We start from the raw sequence: 20586 nt of genomic DNA, 5'->3' as shown, positions 1-20586 counted from the left end.
GGGGGGGGGGGGGGGGGGGCAGAAAAACAACTCAAATGTCCGGTGCTGCTGGTGACTGAGTAAAAGTAGGTATATCCATAAAGCAGTCTGTGCAACCAGTTAAAAATTTACCATCTTTCTTCTATTCCAAGACACCATATTGTAAAGTACATTCTGATATAACAGACACTATCAAAACGTAGAAAAGTAGCTTGTGGCCATTGCTCAATGTGGTCAATTAGAAGATACCTCCCGTATCAGAGATGCCGAAGAGTGGAACAAAAAATAAAGTGTGTCTTATTGACGATACGGAGTTCAGTTTTAAATATGTCTTAAATTTAAATATACGTCAATAACGAATACAAATATAACTACATAACAACAATTAATGTGTAGGAAAAAGGTTTGCATGAGTAAAAGGAAAAACCCAACTGTTAAGAATGAACGTCTTTAAGGAGGAGCAGAGTTCAATTGTGACGGGGTAGGTGGAGAGGGTCAGAACCCCTTTGATTAATTCTTCATAAGGGGTCTGTTATTTTTTGGGGAAAAAAAATCAACCATAAAAACCAGTGGCTAAGTACAGCAGACCTGAAATATAAGAGCACTGTGAGAAGATGTCTCAAGTCCCCGTTGTACTCCCTTCCTAAGGATTTTGCTTTCCTCTCCTTGTGGCATCTGCCCCTGGGGGCAGAGGTCAGAGTAATGCTAATAACTATACCACTCCCTGTGTCCCCATTCTCCCTACACCCTCAACAACACAACAAGATAGAGATAAACACCTCTGTTTTATAAACGAGCTGTCCTGGGTGAAGTTACTTTCCCAATGCGCAGTTCTGGATTCCGGACCCACCCCATCAGGCCCCTGAACCCAACCTCTTTCCAGCACCAGGCTACTGGCATCCTATCATCACCATCCATTTCTTTCCGTATTTGCTCTTTATCCTTTGCAAGTCCTTTTTCCCCTAAGGCATTTCAAATCATTTTCTTTTTTATGCTGCACTGGGTTTAAGTAATTGTCAATCTGAAAAGCTATGAAAAAGCTCGAAAAGTTGCATTCTCATTAACTAAAAATCAATGCGTTTCTTCTTTTCAAGCATTTTTTCCACTCTTGACCATTTGGAGAATTTGTTCATTATAAACTCCCTCACTTTATACCCACATGGTATCTTTCTAGCTTTAACAAATCGAAATCATAGCTAAAGTAAACACTTTCAAGGGCTTTCCTTTCAAGAGCAGTTAAGTGGCAGCAGAACTAAGAAGACAAGCAAGCAGTCGGTGCACACGCCACGGGTCACCAAAAAGACCAGACCCAGCACCTTTCAGTCTTCCCCCAAGCCAGGGAGAGGGGATAAACCAAGAGCCTAGCCCGTTGCATTTTCCATTTGAGCAAAGGTTTATCCTCAGACCTGAAACTTGTAATGAAAGGACATCTGTTCACATGCACTTCAATCACTTTCTACTCTCTTCCTCTATTGTTCTAAGCCCTTTTTGGTCTTTCTCACAAAGAGGCTGTCATAAAAACCAGGACAGATTTTCTATAGCCTCTAATACTGTTTGCTCTAAGTAGAAACTGTCAGAAATGAGAACAAGTGTAGGGAAAAAGGAAGTATTGGGAAACAAAAATTCTAAAGATCTAGGGGCGCCTGGGTGGCTTAGTCGGTTGGGCGTCCGACTTTTGCTTAGGTCATGGTCTCGCGGTTCGTGGGTTCGAGCCCTGCATCGGGCTCTGTGCTGACTGCCAGCTCAGAGCCTGGATCCTCTTTCAGTCTGTGACTCCCTCTCTCTCTGACTCTCCCCTGCTCATGCTGTCTCTCTCTGTCTCTCTCTCCCCTAGAAATAAATAAAACATTAAAAAAAAATCTTAAGATCTATGTCACCAATTGCTAAGTTGCATTATGTTTCTTTGGGTCATTTCTCATTCTTTGGGGAAATGGAATGAAGGCTTCAAAAACTAATGACAGGTCTGGACTGGAGGTAAACCAGGAGCCAGATGTTTATGAAACCCTGCTCTTACACACACACACACACACACACACACACACACACACACACACACACACACACACACACACACACACACACACACCCCATCCCCACCTCTGATGGAAGGAATCAGGAGTGAAGATGAAGACACAGAAGAACTGTCAGGCTCCAAAGGAGAGGGATGAACCTGTTCCCAAAGGCCCCCGGCACAGGGAAGTGGATGAGGGCTCACCTGAATCCTTCATGGGGCAGAGGGCACACTGCATCCCCCAGGCCTCTCCATACAAACAGCAGCACTCAGTGTAGGTCGTCTGCTTGCCAACAAGAGGCCGGCTACACACATACTCATCACTCAGATGTTCCCAGCACAGATCTTGGTAGACATCAGTTTCTTCTATTTGTTCTGAAAGGGAAAACATGGTTCCATGACGATCGCACTGTTATTCCTATTTCATAAACACTGCGGTGGAAGCCAGCGAGTCTCAAAGTTTCCATCTCTATTTCTAAGAGGGACTTCCAAGTAAAAGTCTGAAGCCAGCCTGGTCTTTCCACGGATCAAACCTCTGTCATCTCCAACTGGGTGTCATTCCATCAGCTGAAATTCAACCTGCCCATCGCGTTCCAATTAAATCCCTCCATCTGCAGCTTCCCATCATTAGAGAAAGCACCGCACTGTCTTCCTTCTATACCCCATAATCCCAAAGCACTGATTTCTGATTTCCCAATCTTTCCTTTTTTACATTTACTCTTCTCTCAAATCCTACCATTTCTTTCTACGTAACACTTTGCAGATTCTTGCTCTCTCACTCAGTTCATCCACCAAAGCCCTAGTAACACTTCATGCTACAGCACTCAACTCCTAACTTTCTGCCTTTCAGCTGACTTCATCCAAAGTGGTTCCTGACAGGGATGATGGATAGATCAACTATGCCAATTATGAGTGGGGCATCATCTCACTGGGGACGGAGAGGGATTCCAATCAATGGACACCAGGGGTCTCCACCACCTTGTTGGATTCCATGGTCTGTTCTGCGCAGTCTCTTCTGTGTCCTCCAGTCCAGTCAAGCAAACCCGATTATCTCATCCTGAACTCACATCTTCCTCAGTTGCCTTTGAAGGTGAAATCGGACGAACAGACACAGGACTGCCATCTGCTCAGCTGATCTATGTTGTCATCGATCAAATATGTGCAGGGTATTAAATCCCCTACATACTGATATGCATCTTATCATTTTTCTTATGATTATTCTCATTTTTAAAAAATGTTTATCTATTTTTGAGAGACAGAGACAGAGAGAGGGAACAGGGAAAGGGCAGAGAGAGAGGGAGACAGAGTCCCCAAAGCAGGCTTTGCACAGTCAGCACAGAGCTCGATGAAGGGCTCGAATTCATGAACTGTCAGATAGTGACCTGAGCTGAAGTCAGATGCTTAAGTGACTGAGCCACCCAGGCGCCCCTCCTCTCTTATTATTTTTAGCATCTCGTTTTAATTACTCCAAAAGACCCAAGGAGTCAATTTTTTTATTTCCCAATAGCTCACATTTCAGTCAAAAGGAAAACCTTGACATTTATTTGGACACAGACTTGCATCTCACATCCAGACATACCATGTGATTCAGTTGGTCGTATACATCTTTTCTCTGAAGCATCCAGGACCATTGGATGGGTACAGAAGCAGTTATAAGAGCCTTCTGTATTAACACATTGGCCATCAATACAACTACTGGGGTCTTGACATTCATCCATATCTAAAGAGAAAAAAAGTTAAAGAAAATCAACAATCAGTTGTACCTCATACACTCACCAAACTTTACACACTGCTAAAATTAGTCTAGATTCCAGAGACTGCCACATTTTAATTAACCACACATCATCATCCAAACGAGAACAGCTCTGACTATAAAAATAATAAGTTGTATTGATTGGAAAAATAATGTTTTCCTGCTGCTGCTGACATTAAAGAGAAAAAGAAAACATTTGGGAACAGGATATGCTTAGAAATTTAAGATAAAATGCCTCTTTATGATAGTTTTAAAATTATTTCCTTTTGCTATGTTTTTCTGCCTAGTGTATATGGTTTTCTGCTTAAGCCTTAAAGTCTGGGTCAGTATTTAAAAATGACTTTCACTCGCATGGTATGAGTGATGAAACAGGAGGCTCCCCAGACCAAAAGAACACTTCAGTTAAACCAGTGACCTGAATTATAATTCCACATTGAATATTAACTCTTTGCTTGAAATCTGTTCAAAAAGTAGTATGGAGACTTTTTTTATTTTCTTAAATTCTTGCTCAGAAAAATGATCCATAAATCATTTACAAGTCTTTTCAACACTTAGATGCAAAGCAATTGTTTTAACTATAGAGCATGACTTATTTTTTTCCACCTGTCTATTTTCAGAGCACCCTGTATCCTCTTTACACTTACCAAAGCACTGCAATTTGACGGGATCATAGTATGTCCCCTGCTTACAGTAGCATTCATAACCAGGCTGAGTGTTCAGACAGAAGCCATTTTTGCAGATTTCTTGCCCGAAGAGCAGGCATTCATCTGCATCTATGGGGGCAAAATGGTGGAAGAGAAGAGTGAGCTTTGGTCTTTGAGTTAAAAAGAAGAATCTAACAAATATCAGGTGTCAACTGAGTTAGATGTTATAATATTCATAGTCCAAAGAATCTTCAGATACAACAGGAGAAAATTCTTAAAGTTAAGCCTAACTCACAGAAGAAACAGAATCTGTGATATTTAGGGAACAATGTCCAAAACATTATTGGAGATCTTTTTGTAAATTCAATTTCTGAGTCGCTACCTCTTATTTGATGAAAGAGTCTATGCATTTCACAATGAAGACAACAGTATTTTCTCAAGAATAAGCCTTTTAAAAGAGGTGCCTTTCTCTAAATGTATATTTTTACCCATGAACTAGCTGGGATGAAGAAAACCGCCAGGAAGAGGTTGATGGGACCTGATGAGTCTGTCTTGGTGATAATGACCAGCTAATAAGAGCACAAGTTCTGAGGGTCCTAGCAGACCTATTTCTCCACAGAACTTGTAATGCTCACCATCTGCAAACCTCAGTTCACTCAGTGGTAAACTGGGGACAATAGGAACATCTGCCTGACAAGACTGAAACAATTAAATGAGAAAATCCACGTAGAAGATTCCACAGCCCTCAAAAAGTGTTTATCCCTTGCTTTCAATGCTATTATTATTACCATCAGTTCTAGCATTTTAGAGCAAATGTCATGTCATAAAAAAAAAAATCATAGGCTTCATAGATGAATCACTCAAAGTTACACAGCTGGAAAATGGCAAAGTCAAGTCCATAATACATAGCTGTTTGGATCTGCAACTAATATTCCAACCATTTACAGCACTGCTAAGACAGGGTGAGGAGGAACTTATTTTTATATGAAAGAGAGGGGACTTTATGGTAAAATCAGGGCTCTGTTCCATAATATGAAGTGAGATTTAACTATATCCCTGCAAAAACAAAGTATGATATTTGTGAACTTGAAAACCATTAAACACATATTACAAACCAAGGCTTTTTGTTATTTAATTGGACTGAATCACAGATTTACTTAAAAAGCACATATGGAATTTCTTATCCAGCTACTGAGTATCATGAAAACAGTAGTTCTCAAAAACGGATGGACAATAAAAATGTTTAGTCTGTTTTCCAGCCACTTAGCAGTTTCCAATATTAAACTATAAAGGGAAGAAAAAAACCCATGGTGTATATAAGAGATCATAATATCTCTATCACGGAAATGTCAAAAGTGAGTGGCTAACAAGGAAATACTCATATATTATGAGGATTAAATTTTGCCAAAATAGAGAGGCTGTGCATTTATTTCAGAATTATGGATTACTGGCATTAAATAAATAACACATATTTACTTTAGTTTTCTTCTTTTCCATTCCTTATGATGAATCTGTAGCCATTAGTCAAAGCATCTTAGCAACAATAGGATGAGCTCTAAAAAAGTCAAGAACCTTAGCTTTGTTGATGACCACAAAGACCAACATAAGGATGGTCAAAATTGTATGGTCTTAGCTTGTATTACTTATAATAAAGCTCTGGAATAAAAGCATACATTTTTTAAAATTTATCAGGCACCTCCTAGATAGAGCTTTAAGTATTTTTAGCATATTATCTCACTTAAGCCTCACAATAACCTTTGAGACATCATTCCTATCTCTGAGATAAAGAGACGGAAACTCAGAAGGGTCACATGACACCCCAAGGCCACGTGGTCTTAAGGATCCTAACTCCCAAGACAGAAGGCTGCCCAGAGCTGACAGGTGCCTTCCCCTAGAAGAATTAAAGGCTTTCTAATCATGTGGAACCCAAGCCATGCCTTCACCAGAATGGTCATATGCACACGTGTTGCAAATTCATTTCTGTTTGATGCTGACCTTTATAGTTCTCATCGCCAGTGTCAGAAGAGGATTCTCCAGTGGGGACAAAGCCTTTCCCTCTAGGACACATTTCAGTGAATTCAGCTGATTTCAAGAGAGACCAAAAAAAAAGTTATAAAAAAGAAAAAAAATAAATGTTCTCCATTAATGTGGGTCTTTAATTTTTAAGTTCAGTTTTTCTTTCTCAGATTCCATAACTTTAAGGTAACTTTTGTCATCTACTCTGGACAAATAAATTCAGTATAATCTCCAAAATTATGGATTAGGTACAAATAAGTCTAATGACTTTATAAGTTTTTACTTGTAATTAAAAAAAAAACCCTCCTAGTTCATGCACTTCTCGTTTACCCACGTTTTGACTGATGTTATGACTTACTCTTCCATTACTGTGGTTTCTAGCATTTTAAAGGTTGAACACTAAGATTCCAATCAGGCAAGATCTTAGCCTCAATATGCAAGCTCTAGCCATGGATAACAAGGGATCAGTTTTAGCCAAGAAAAGACGGGTTTTAACCTAAAAATGGAATAAAACTGAACTGCCTTTCTGCCAAAATATCATAGGGAACCTTACTGTAACAGTGTATTCTGTGATGGACTGACATTATGGTTAAGAATTCATTTTGAAGTGGGAAGAAGGGGATGGTTTCGGCTCTGAATGAAAGGCACTGCAGGGTAATCTCATCTCAGTTCCACCATAGCAGGTCCCAGTTAGTGTCATCATTTCAAGATGTCAATGCAGCAAGCAAAACGAGAACTTTCCGAGGCCCTGGACACCACAGGGCCCAACCCAAGTGTGAACACGCCGCTCTGCTGGTCCTTACCGGTCCCCACAACGGGGCAAGGGAAGATCTCACAGTTGTCTCCCCAGCCGGCACCAGACGTACAGCAGCACTCCTGTTTGGTGACGTTGGGGGCCAGCACATTATCACAGAGACTGGCATCGTTTAGGTTATAGTAGCATTCTTTCTTTTCTTCTTTGGGCTGATCTTCATCTAAGTCTAAATAGAGTGGAGAGAGTGAAAAGGGGGCCTCTGGGACACATCAGATCTGTATCACAACAGGGCAGAACACACAATGGTGAAAAGACGGACGGTATGTGTCAGCAATATTTCATTTACTCAGAACAGCCTTCTGCTTCAGGGGTGGGTCCTTTCACCTCAAGATAAAAATGCACTGGGATCCTGAATTTTGATGGATTTCTAACACACCCCAAGAGTGTAAATCTGTCAAAATCATTTTACATTAAACCAATTGCTATACTCTTGTAAATTTGGCCGTGAGATGAGTTTCCATATCTGCTTTCTTGGCAAACAGAGCCGTGCTATGTGAGCCATAACACCTACTTAAATCAATGAAAATTTTCCCCAACATTTGACCAGAGATGTGAGGGCCACACAAAAATATTTAACTCTTAGGTGGCCATTTGAATCAATAATGTTCCAATGTCTTCTGAATAGTACAAGGCAGCATACAATAACCAGGAAAACAACGCAGTAACCCAAAGTGTATAAAATAACATTTTGTAACTGAAAGTCTACTTAAATTGCTGCAAATGTAGGACTTTGAATGAAATAATAAGTGCCAGCTAAACCTTGAGGTAGAATTTCAAGGCTCAGTTCTAGTCCTGGCTCATGTGTGTTCTAGAGTAAAATATTTTCCAACAGACTCGGTTTAACCCTCTGTGATAAGAGACAAAGTGATATGAGAGAATACAAACAAAGAGAACAAAATTCACCTACTTTCAGATAAGACTATATATGATTCAATCCCATTAGACTTATAGTGCTTTTATTGTGCTTTTAAAAAGTGCTTAATATTTTGGGGGTGCCTGGGTGGCTCCATTGGTTAGGTCTGACTCTTGATTTCGGAGTCATAATTTCAGGTCATAATCTCACAGTTCGTGGGTTCGAGCCCCGCATCTGGTTGTGTGCTGACAGTGTGGAGTCTGCTTGGGATTCTTTCTCCCTCTCTCTCTGTGCCCCTCCCTCACCCTCTCTCTCAAACTAAATCAATAAGACTTAAAAAAAAGATTAATATTTTGAGACTAGGCTTGTAAAGTGGTCTAATCGCTTCTCAACTATACGTATAGAGTTCAATTACTGCTTACAATCCAGTTAGGACTTATTAATAGACTCTATTTTATGCTATCTCAAATAAAAAGTTGACTACTACCATGACAATTAGATTAATTCCAATGAAGAAACTACAAGAAAAAAGGAGAACATTTACCAGTGATAAGACCTGAATGTCAACACCTACCTTTGTTTTGCAGTATTGTGTAATTAATTAGGAAAGTTTAACGAGTTATTTACACAATAGTTTCCTATATATTTATTTTGGCAGGGTCAGGTTGACTGTGAAGACTAGATTAATATGCCACTTAGGAAAAGTGTCCTTAAAATAGAAATTCATACAATTCTATCAGAAGAGATAGTACCCTTTCTTTCCTCCTAGGGCAAGGAAAACAAGCAAAATGGCAAACAAAACTCTGGTGTATACATTACTCTCAAAATACAGAACATCAATGAAAATGTACAAGATCCCTTTCAACTTGATTCTGACTAACTGTTAGATCATTCTATCTTTGACATAACTCAGTCTGGATTCTAAGTTAGTGTTAATAGCTGATGACAAATTCCAACCTTGAATATACGCCCTAGAAAAAGCAGAATTGCCAATTTCTACAACAGATTATGAAGTGATTTTAGATCACTTCCTTGGATGTGAAATCAGATAAAACCTGCCACAGCCCTCATCTCTTCTAGCTTTCAAGTGTGCAGAAGACAGAAATGTGTTGTGCCCACATGGAGAGAGCAGACAACCACCACGTCCTTCTCTTTAGGGAGGGCTCCAAGCTCTTATGAACAGAATTATTTGGGAAAAGTAAGGGCATTTAAAGTTATTATTAAAATCAACCACGAGCCCTGCAGAAAAATTTATAACCTTTCCCCCAACATTTTTAAATTAATTGACAGCCCATTACTAATAATTTTGCTCATTTTATTCAGCTAACCTAAAAGTACAGCTCTTAATGTATACATTTAGAAATACAAATCAAATCAGCAAGTGGCTTGTCAATCAAATTTATAGTCTGTGCTAAGACAGGGCTGAATAACTGTTTTATTTTTGTGTTAGAAGTTGTAAGTATGTCATGGGATTTCTCACAAGATGGAATATTATACAGTAGAGCATCATGAAAAATGCTATATTCCTTGGTAATCAGACACCAGAGGCTTCTGTAGAAGTCAAAAACTTTCATTATCTATACATATACCTATATATAATATAGATATATATACACGGCCTGTTTTCTACAATGTTTGTTATACTCATAGTACAGAAACTAAGAAAAAAATTATCGTTGCTTTCCTTTTTTTTTTTTTTTTTGGAAGGAAACTCACAAGTTTTTGCATAAGGGAGACAACCAGTAACATCATTCTATTATTCAGGTTTGACATTGGTTGTTACAAGGTTTGTTTTTTCTCCAAGCAGTTTGAACGCTCAATGTTTATACAGCTGAAATTGGGGGTTAGTCAGGCGCTCATCCGTGTTTGGAAAGAGATGCAAATTCTTTTCGAAAAACCAGTCCACAAAGGTCGTTCCATAAAAAAACAGCAATTTCCCTATCTTTCTAACCTTTAAATACTTAACTTCCTAGAGCATTTTTCCACCGGGGGGGAAACTCATCAGTAAACACAATGCAAGGTGTTTTCCTTAAAGAATCTCTATATGAGTTCAGGTCACTTGCTGCCATGGGAAGAATGGTTCCATTGCAAAGTAATTTTAAGAGATCTAATCAATGGATATTAAAGTGCCAGGCATTAAAAACAATACATTTTATTTCTCTTAAAGATTTTATGAAGAAAATGATTAGCCATACTACATACTAATGCCATGGACTTCTAAGAAATATATTACCTCTCCTCTGGTATCTTTGGATTTGATTTTTCAATTTTATTAGGAGGTTGGCATAACATCTATATATAAACAACAATTTGCATAGTCTAATCCTAGGGTATGGATGGTGATAAGAAATGAGTTTCTGGAAGTTTTATACATGTTCCTGTATCAATTTTGAGAGGCCCTTTCTTGTGATCCACAGAGTAACTCCATGAAACAGTATGTGCAGTTTACAAAGATCTTTCCTTTCCAGCAGAGACAATTTAGGTTGGGTCCAATGTCTCATGCCTATTGCTTCCCCAAATCTCTTCTATGGGCTCAGCTTCTTAGAATCTCAACTAGCTTGAGTTTTTTAAATTTATTTTTTCATTTCTTTGAGACAAATGTGGAGGAGATAGCAGATAATCCTTGCTGGTGTAGAGTTTAGCTACAAGGTCACATACGGTACAGCCTCTTGCTCTGAACAGAAAGTCAGGGGCTGAGTCATACGGTTCCACTTATGAAGAGCACTTTCTAGAAACATATCTCTTGATTCCTAAGAAGAGGATGTGTTCACTTCTAGGTTGGTTTCCTTCTTTGGTCTCATCTTAGGCTTGCTGTTAGGTTGAGGAAATCTGGAACATTTTTCTAATTAAAGTAGACACAAACATTCTAAATGAGCCCTTGTCTTTGCTTTCAGTTTCCATTTGCAATGTACTCTGAAGGCCTTTATGAGCTAATCTTCACACCTTTCTGGGACATTAAGACAATGACCAAAGGGTAACATAACAAACACCTGTGAGCAAACAATGCCTCCAAATAACAACACCTGCCAGAGTCCTGAAAAAAGGCGTCAATTTATAAAACTCTAACCATGATAATGTTCAGTAAATTACTTTCAACACAATCATTCACGAAGCTTTATTGCCTTTATTTTAAAATCACCATAGGCACTAATGTTTTAAACCAACTCATGTTTTTAAATTTTTATTATTTTTTAAATATTAATTTTGAGAGAGAGAGAAAGAGCACGAGCAGGGGAGAAGCAGAGAGAGAGAGAGAGTGAGAGAGAGGGAGCCCAAGAGAGAACCAGAATTCTACACAGGCTCCAAGCTCTGAGCTATGAGTCCAGAGGCCAGTACCTGAGCCAAAATCAGACACTTAACCGACTGTGCCACCCAGGCCCCTCAACTCATGTCTTTTATGAGAAAAGAATTTCTAGGGTAATATTCTGAGAAGGAATAAAAGAGAACCTGGAAATTCATATATTTTCCTTTTTCCTAGTTTTCTCAAAGACTTGAAAGATGAGAAGCGTGTGTGTGTGTGTAAGTTTATTCGAGAGGAAGAAGAACACGAGAAGGAGTGTGAGAACAAGTGTTGAGTGGGGGAGGGGCAGAGAAGAAGGGAGAGAGAGAATCCCAAGTAGGCTCTGCACTGTCAGCACACAGCCCGAAGTGAAACTCAACCCCACGAACCATGAGACCATGACCTGAGCCGAAATCAAGAGTCAGGAGCTTTAAGAGAGTGAGTCACCCAGATACCCCAAAGGTGTGTGTGTTTTAGGTGGAATTCAGGAGAGAGCTGTTGGTGAATTTCAGAAAACAAGCACTGCCAACAGGAGTGGGCTGAACAGGAACTGGACACCGGGAACATCAGGACAAGACATGGGCGAAAGAGGCGGCCCCTGAAAGCTGAAGGATGTTCCGAGGTGAAAGAAAAACAGGTGTGACATGCAGAGATGTGTGAGCAGGTGGCGCCCGTGGAGACAGAGGAGAGACAGGATGTCACAGCAGCAAGATTTGCGGCAAAACGCTGTCACATGTACATCGCGAGGGCCCGTAAAGATGACTGGGACAGAAACGTCATAACTGACATGACCGTAAAATATCGGGAAATGCTTAAAAGGAAATGTACAACCCCCTCCTCTTCAGGCCATATTTATAGCAAATGTGAGGGCCCCAAATTATTTCTGTGGCAACAGCGGGGGCGTCTCCTGTCGTCTCAAGAACATGAAACAGCTCACATCCAGTTTGAGTCCCATTGGGATCAATTGCCATCAGTTCACTCAAACACGGACATCTCCTTAAAAACTCAGATATTATTTTACATACCATAATAGCAAGTAAAAACTTTCATGAAAGTAAAACCACGGTTTGGTAATTAGCAAATTCTTCTATGTTCTCCGAATGTGGGAAGAAACCTGATCCAACTTTTTACCTGCCCCCCCCCCAACAAACGAGCATGTTTTCCTTAGCCTTACCTACATTTATAGTATAGATCCATTACAAATACACAGTAAGACCTCAGGAGTTTTATGGCATTTTACAATGTTTGCCTTTTCAGTACTGTGGCTGTCTTTTTTTTTTTCCTATAGAAGGTCTTTTTTTCTAATCAGAAATTATTTTCAAAAAACTCTCTCAATGTTAATTTATTTTACAGGTTAACTAAACACATTAAATGTAAGGCCAAATGTAACAGTTGAATGATATTATATGTGGTTTCCTGCCTTTAAAAAAGTATGTACCTACATAAAAACCTGTAGAGGACCTCTCTAAGACGAGAACAAGAATGCTCTTTGAGTTCAATTGTCAGAATCATGAGGATGATTTACATGTGTCCCTTGACAACAGGGAAACCCTTTTATTCTTCTGTTCTACTTGGTATTTAACCAAAGCATATGAAGGAACCACCCCCATTACAAGTATACAAGTATAAAGAGATAATTCCTCATTCAAGTGTGGCCCCCATTCTATCTCCAATAAAATGAATCATTACTTTAATTCTACAGGACTAGGTGGGAATGAGACAGTGAAATACAGAAGGGATACATTCTCAAAAGTCGAGAGGCAATTTGATTCACGAGTTACTGAGTGTCTGGCACAGGCGAGGCAGTGAGCCAGCTTACAGGGGATGCAAAGATGAATAAGGCAGAATATTAAGGGTCCTACCACCATGCCAATGGCTTTGGACTTCATGGTGTAAGCAGCTGAAACTTGTGATGAGCACTGAGTGTTGTATGTGGGTGATGAATCACTAAATTCTACACCTGACACTAGGTGTTGCACTGAGTGTTAATGAACTGGAATTTAAATAAAATCTTGAAAAATAAAAGTAAAACCAGACTCATGTTTTGAAAACATCAACTGTGGCAACAGCAAGGAACAGGAATCAATGGAAGAGGCTGGAAGGAAGCTACTGCCACGGTCCAGGTAAGAAATGTTGAAGGACTGGCTCAGGGCAGTGGTAACACAGGAGCAGGGAGAGCTCTAAAGAAGACTGTTCAGGTAGAAGTGACAGAATGTTCTGGAGGCTTGGATGAATGGGGAGAAAAATGAAGGTATGATGTCAGGACTTCTGGTACAGATGTTTGGCAATTAATGAGTGAACACAGGTTAGAGAAGGGATGGTAATGAATTTGGTTTTGGGATAATTTCAGGCAGATACACTGACAAGACATCCTGGAAGAAAGACCCAAAAATAGGCAGCTGGAAATAGAAGTTTGGCTCTAAGGACAGAGGTGGAGGCAGAAGATATAACTTGGCAGTCTGTATCATGTAAGTAAGAGCTGACTCAGAAGAGGATTAAATATCCCAAAGAGAAGGATAGAGAGTAAAAAGAGCCCTAAACATGCAACTCCCCGGGACACTATTATTTAAGGAATGGGCAGCGGAAAAAGAGTCTGAAAACAAGAAAGAACAAGACCAGACCAAAAGGGAGGAGGATGGGGGAAGAGAATGTCCGAAATCAATCAAAGGGAACGCCGGGGGAGGGAAGATGGGAAAACACTGCCAGGTGTTTCATGAGAAGGACTGAGCAGTGAGATGAAGGGCTTCAGCGTGTAGGCACTCTCTGCTGACCCAAGGGAAAGATGCTTCACGTAGACGAGCCTGAGGGCCCTTGGATCAAACGAGGGACAGTTTTGTGGAGGTAGGTGGAGCCTAGATGTCCCCATCAAAGAATCTGGAGGCCACCATGGTGACAGAGATTAGTGGTGCCACTGCGGGGAATTTTCGTTTTTGATATATTTTTGTATTTGCCAATTTTCTGAGAAGAATACGCATTGTTTTAAATAAAATAACATGCATTATTTTTTTAAAGAAGGAAGCCAATTAAAAAATGTTTATTTATTTATTTTGAGAGAGAGATGGAAAGAGCCTGAGCAGGGGAGGGGGAGAGCGAGAGAAGGGGAATGAGAATCTCAAGCAGTCTCTGTACACCTGATGCAGAACCCAACACAGGGCCCGATCCCATGAACTGTTAGATCATGACCTGAGCCAAAATCAAGAGCCGGACCGACTGAGCCACCCAGGTGCCCCAGGAAGCCAATTTTTAGAGGCTGGAGTCATGGCGTCCTTGGCCTTCAAAAGTGGAATGGCAAAGTGGAAAAGATCCCAGGGTTGGGTTCCCACATAACATTAGCTGTGGGACCTTCCCTAAGGAGGACATTTAGAGCTGCTTCTTGGGCCTTGGCTTCCTGACAGGTAAATACAGGAGCTGGGCTAGAAAACCATGTAAGTGCTTCCTAGTTGTAGAAGCCTAGACCGTACCGTGTGATGTGAGAATAAACTCTCAGATACATTCGAGAAAAATGAACATTTAAGAAAATGCTGCAATAAACTGCATAAAGAACAATTCTTTTATGATGCAAATAATCACGCCAGTTTATGTTGTATAATTTCTGATCTCGTTTGTTTTTCTTCAAGTGAGGAACACCTGCCTCGATGATACCATGTATCTTTTTGTGTTTTCCTTATACCTTCTGTTTTAAAAATAAACTCAGTTAAACTCAGTTCACAGTCTCCACTGTGCACCAATCGAGACAGAGAGCAGCATTTTGTGGGTAAGGCTTGAAGGCTGCAATTGCCAAGACCACATATTTACTGCTTCGTTTAGAATGCCTGAGGACATAAAGTTTTATGGAGCAATTATCACAGGCACTGAGGAAATAAAAGCATCAGGCTATATTTCATATCCATACCCTCTTCCATGTGATGAGCGGCACAGACAGTTTTTAGTTCTTTCTATTGCAGGTGCTTTCAGGCAATGGATGGCAATGTAAATCAGTGGCCAAAGGCCCAGGCAGTGAAAACCATTAGACTGATCTAAAAAATATTAGGTGGGAGCCAAGTAGTAGTTTAGAAACAAAAATCAAAGGACATTAAAATTCAAAGGTACCTTAAAGGCCACCTGGTACAATTTCTTGCTGGGAAGTGGGTGTCCTTCTGCCAGTGGGTACCCCACCTGTTCAGGGATACCTTCAGGGAAACATCCGTAACTTCATGGCCATTACCTATCCCTAACTATTGGAAAATTCTGCACACTGATCTGAAAGCTGCCTTCCTGACATCCCCCCCGCCTTGGCTCCAGGTCTGTCCTCAGTACGATACCACTGTGGACTATGCTACTGCTCACTGGTGGCATACTTCTGTCCTGGGGAAATTTTACAGCTTAGTAAGAGTGTGACAACCTATCTTGCAAATTCATCTTCCCTTTCCAAATTACTTTTCAGGAAGGATGAGATTGGAGCTGTTGATCTACCATGTATACAGTGAAATGAATCTGAATCTTTGTTTAAAAACTCTTTAAATTTGGTATAAGAAGTTTCGTTCTGTGCAAAGGCAGATCCTTTGATTGGAATAGGATACAGACTCTTTTAATTGGCCTCCATTTAACCAACGTGTTGTGCTAACCCATATTCTCCTGCCCTCAAAAAGCACACTGGCCTGTGCCCACAGCAGGTGGAATGCTCCCGCTCTCACATGCTGAGCAGTACGATGACCGAGACTCAGCTGTGTTATTCTCAAACATTCTGTGCCAGTGTATTAATTATTGTAATTACATAAACAGCATATACACCAAGAAGGTATGAATTGAGAAGAGTTGTTTACAGAACAAGTTAAAGGTTCAGTAAGACTAAAGTTGATTCAGTCAATGGAATGCTATCAAATTAGGTGTGGATAAGACCACCGTAGGGGCGCCTGAGTGGCTCAGTGGTTAAGCGTCCGACTTCGGCTCAGGTCATGATCTTCCGGTTTGTGAGTTTGAGCCCTACGTCAGGCTCTGTGCTGACAGCTCAGAGCCTGCAGCTACTTCAGATTCTGTGTCTCCCTCTCTCTTCTCCCTCCCCTACTCATGCTCTGTGTCTCAAAAATAAACATTAAAAAGACAACTGTACAAAAATTTAGCAAAATGATAAAAATCTAGAGCAATTTTATACTCACGTACCTGGCAAAGGCCTTTAAATTCTTCCTCCCTTTAAAGTAGGTGGTGGAGATCATGCCTAATGTAGTTTATGCAAAACAAGACATGCAGGGCTCTTAAGAGAGGACTTCTACTCAAAATAAGGCCTTGGCCCACCTTCAACAGTTGGCAAATGAATGTACCTTTATATGCTTTAAGTTAAAATTTAAATATTTAGAAACTATATTATTGTTTTCAGGATTCCTGGCTTCAATCGCCTTTTCAAACAGCAGGTCAATTATTGGCACTGATGAAGTTGGGCTGAGAAGTATGTTCCTGCAGTTTATAGCTGGTCTGCCTCTCAGGACCCTGAGAGAGAATCGCTCAGATGAAGAAGATGTCATTACAGACAATCTTAAGACTGCATATAATCAGTTGAAGTTTGCCAAGAACTATGCAAATTGAGGTATGGTAGTCAGAGCTGCCAGGAACAATATAAATTAGTCAGATTATACTGACATGGACCAATAAAAACAACTGGCTATGCACAGTATTTAGCAGAAGCCAGGGAAAATATGTAAGAAACCATAAATGAAAAGATTAGATACAAAGAGGAAGGAGAAACTATGTATCTATTGGCAGATTTATGGAGCTGAGTATTCAAAAAGAAGTTCTTTCAAAATGCAGGACAGTACTTAGTGAACTCTGACTGAAAGAATTTTCCAGAAAGAGTCAGTCAGTCAGTGAGAGAGCAAGGACACTAAGGGAGGAAAAAAGACAAAGCAAATGTTAGGGACTTTATTACAGAAAAGCTTAAAAATAGGAGATGAGGAACAAGGCTTACAAAACGAATCACTATAAAATTTTAAGGAGCAGTTTAAACATTTTTTTTTTTCAAGTTTCTTTACATATTCTGAGAGAGAGAGAAAGAAGGTAGAGAGAGAGGGAGAGAGAGAGAATCCAAAGGAGGCCCCACACTATCAGCGCAGAGCCTGACGCAGGCCTCGAGCCCATAAACTGTGAGATCATGACCTAAGCCAAACTCATGCTCAACCAACTGAACCATTCAGGCTCCCCTAAGAAGCCGTTTATAATGAACTACACCAGTTCACCAAATATGGTTCAGATGGGCTCACGATCTTAGTAAGGTACTATTAATCTCCAAAAAAAGAAAAGAACAAACTTTAGGATCCCAGACATTTACCTAAACTCAATCTATGTGAAGTGAATGAACCACTCCTTGATGTTGCTAAAACATTCCAGCAAAAAAATACCTATCTAGGAAAAAAATAGTTAAAAAGTCTACCATTTCAGAACAGATCATAAAAGGATGAGAAAGAGATATCACTTAAGTAGTTGGATTATAGCTTATAATTTTAATACTTCATATAGTACTTTGCCATTAACCAAGGCCTTTTACATATAGGATTTTTTTTAAAAATCATATAATTTTGTGAGGTAAATAAAACCCTTCTATTTTACAAGTGAGAAAACCAAAACTCATAAATGTGGAATGATATGCCCAAGCTTACACAGCTGGAAAACAGCAGACCACCATGGTCATTCCTATTTAAGTATTACAAGAAGTTTGGAAAATGAAGGAAAAGACTAAAATTTCCATTAATTCCAATGATTATCTTTAAAAAAAAGTTTTAGGTTTTATTTATTTTTGAGAGCAAGAGAGATAGAGTAAGAGCAGGGAAGGGCAGACAGAGAGAGAGAGACACACAGAATCTGAAGCAGGCTCCAGGGTCTGAGCTGTCAGCACAGAGCCCGATGCAGGCCCTGAACTCACAGACCATGAGATCGTGACCTGAGCTGTAGTCTGATGCTTAACTGGCTGAACCACCCAGGTGCTCCTCGAATTATTATCTTTTTTATGTGTCCTCTTCTTCCCTCGCACCACAGACTGTAATCAATGGAACCGTCCATTTTGTGACTTAGCATTGTCTTATATGCATTTATCTATACTACCTATTGTTCATAGGAATCATTTAATGAGTGTATGATATGGTGACGTGAATTATTTTAGTCAAATACTATTAATACTATAATAATAATAATAGTACAATACTGTAATATTTTAGTCAAATATCATACATTCACCATAATACTATGGGTGAGGTCCTCCTTTATGGAACCAAAGACAAATAAGAAAAAGATGGCTACTTAACCAATCACATTATGGGCCAGCCAGGTTTTTGACTGTGTGTTTGTTTTTGCTATTTTAGGAACAACTAAGATGAAAAGCCTTTTCTCTACGGCTCATGTGTCACAATGGTGGCCAGTGGAATGAGGAATAACCACTCCCTCCAGTAATACTTCACTTCTTCCCCTTCATAGACACTGTTTTTTAATTACACACTGTATTGTTTTTTCATGTAATTCTGTAATTCTGCACCCTCCCTTTCTATATCAAGTAATTAAGAAGAACATGTGTAGGTGAAGACAGTTTTTAAATTTCATTCCCTATGACTTGCAAAGATGGTTATTTCATCTACAACAAGTGTACCCTGTTGAGAAGCAGGGAGAGCTCTCTTAGAAGCATGGATAAAATCAACCGAGATTGAGCAAGAAAGTCAAATGGCCAATGTTTCATTTTATTTGGCTCTCAAATGATCATATGGTCTTTTGCTTTCCTTAAAATACAACCAGGCTATAGCTACATGGCACAAGCTAAGAGAGTGATCTGGAAGTTGATTAATTTATCTGGAAAACCATCAGCTCTCCATTTCAATTCATGCCCTGATGACAAAGACTAAATCAAATTTTAAGCAAATGCAAACACAGCCACTCTCTGGGCCAATTTCTGAAAAAAACACCTTAAGTATTCCAAGTGGAAGTCTTTGTAGATCCTACGAGGCCTATATGTTGCTTTTAATTTAGAGAAGTGTCAAGACACGTTTCTCTGAGGGCCAAGAAAGAAAGATTATGCAACCTAACGAGATGAATCCATATTAAACCCTGAGTTGATGGCTCTGAGTTTTAAGCAATTCCCAGTGAATGTTCTCATCGTTTTGGATCCTTCACCCTACACATGGCGTCTCTGGGTTGGAAAGCACAAGAGAGGCCATCTAGCTCAAAAAGTCATCACTGACCACATCCTAATTCACTGATATGGCAGGCTCGGAGAAAGCATGGAAGCTTCCAGCGACAGCAGTGTGCCAGAACATTCGGCTATTTTTTACCTCACTCCCAGAGTGTCTGGCCCAAACCTGTGTAGGTACAAGTCCCCAAGAGGAGCCACTGTGACTTACCTTCTGAGGCCCGGGAGCGGCACTGCCCGGTCATGGGGCTATATTCCTGGTTCTCATCAGCACACACACATAGGAAGGACCCTTCCACGTTTTCACAGAAGGCTTCACCACACACCCCACTGAGCAGCTCGCATTCGTTCACATCTGGAAAAGGGAGCACAGATCAAGTCAGAGGTGTGCCTCACTCCTGACAGCTCTGTTTTACCAGCTGTGCCAGGGCTAGTGGTGGCCTCTGGTCACAAATGGTCCCCAGGAAGCAATCAAACCCTTCTATTATTCTGGGGAAGGGGCTCCTGACGGCTAGGCTGCACACTTTGGATTTGTGTAAAAGGACCATGAAAACACAAAGCTTCCAAATTCCAATTCCTCTTTAAAGGAATCAAGCATCACACGTACACTCTGACCATTTAACTTTCTCTTCCTTGATTTTTTGACATAATGTGGTCTTAAATAACATGGCAATGTACTCTCAGTTTTAAATTCAAGGAAAATTAGCAAAACTGGCACTTGAGAAATAACATTTCTTTCATTCATTAAAAAAAATTGCTTTAAATCTGCTCATATAACTGAAAATACAGTTCTCTAGCTGCCAAAATGCCCATAATTTTACAACTAGAATTCAGGATGTGTATCCCTTTGGGGAATAAAGGAAAGACCCCTGTAAATATTTGCCAGTGTACATTAATCATTAGCATGCCAATAACTTATCACTGACTGCACCTTTAAAAATTCTGTGGGTGTTCCACAGTGTAATTTCTATTTTGCTAAGTGTTTTTCATCTGTACTTTATACTTAATTAAAACACAGTCCAGGAATCTACTAATGAGTACATTTTATTCAATATTATACAAACACAGAGCCCTAAAAAAGGCTGATCCTAATGTT

At 39.9% G+C, this 20586-nt stretch overlaps 1 protein-coding gene across 8 annotated transcripts in view; it reads right to left on the bottom strand.

Annotated features, from left to right (window-relative positions):
- Positions 1-20586, bottom strand: part of LTBP1 (latent transforming growth factor beta binding protein 1) — a 399796-nt gene that overhangs the window by 24310 nt on the left and 354900 nt on the right. For all 8 annotated transcript variants that reach the window (XM_077772762.1, XM_077772764.1, XM_077772765.1 and 5 more), the window contains 6 exons: positions 19702-19845; positions 7207-7383; positions 6383-6469; positions 4388-4516; positions 3570-3710; positions 2195-2365 (listed from right to left, as the gene is read on the bottom strand). In XM_077772762.1, the coding sequence (XP_077628888.1) occupies positions 2195-2365; positions 3570-3710; positions 4388-4516; positions 6383-6469; positions 7207-7383; positions 19702-19845 (849 nt within the window). The remainder of the gene's footprint in view (positions 1-2194; positions 2366-3569; positions 3711-4387; positions 4517-6382; positions 6470-7206; positions 7384-19701; positions 19846-20586) is intronic.

The sequence above is a fragment of the Crocuta crocuta genome, unplaced genomic scaffold (assembly GCF_008692635.1).
Source record: "Crocuta crocuta isolate KB4526 unplaced genomic scaffold, BGI_CrCroc_1.0 scaffold363, whole genome shotgun sequence".
Lineage (NCBI taxonomy): Eukaryota > Metazoa > Chordata > Mammalia > Carnivora > Hyaenidae > Crocuta > Crocuta crocuta.
Note: the sequence above shows the minus strand (reverse complement) of the source record. Positions and strands in the feature narration are given on the sequence as shown.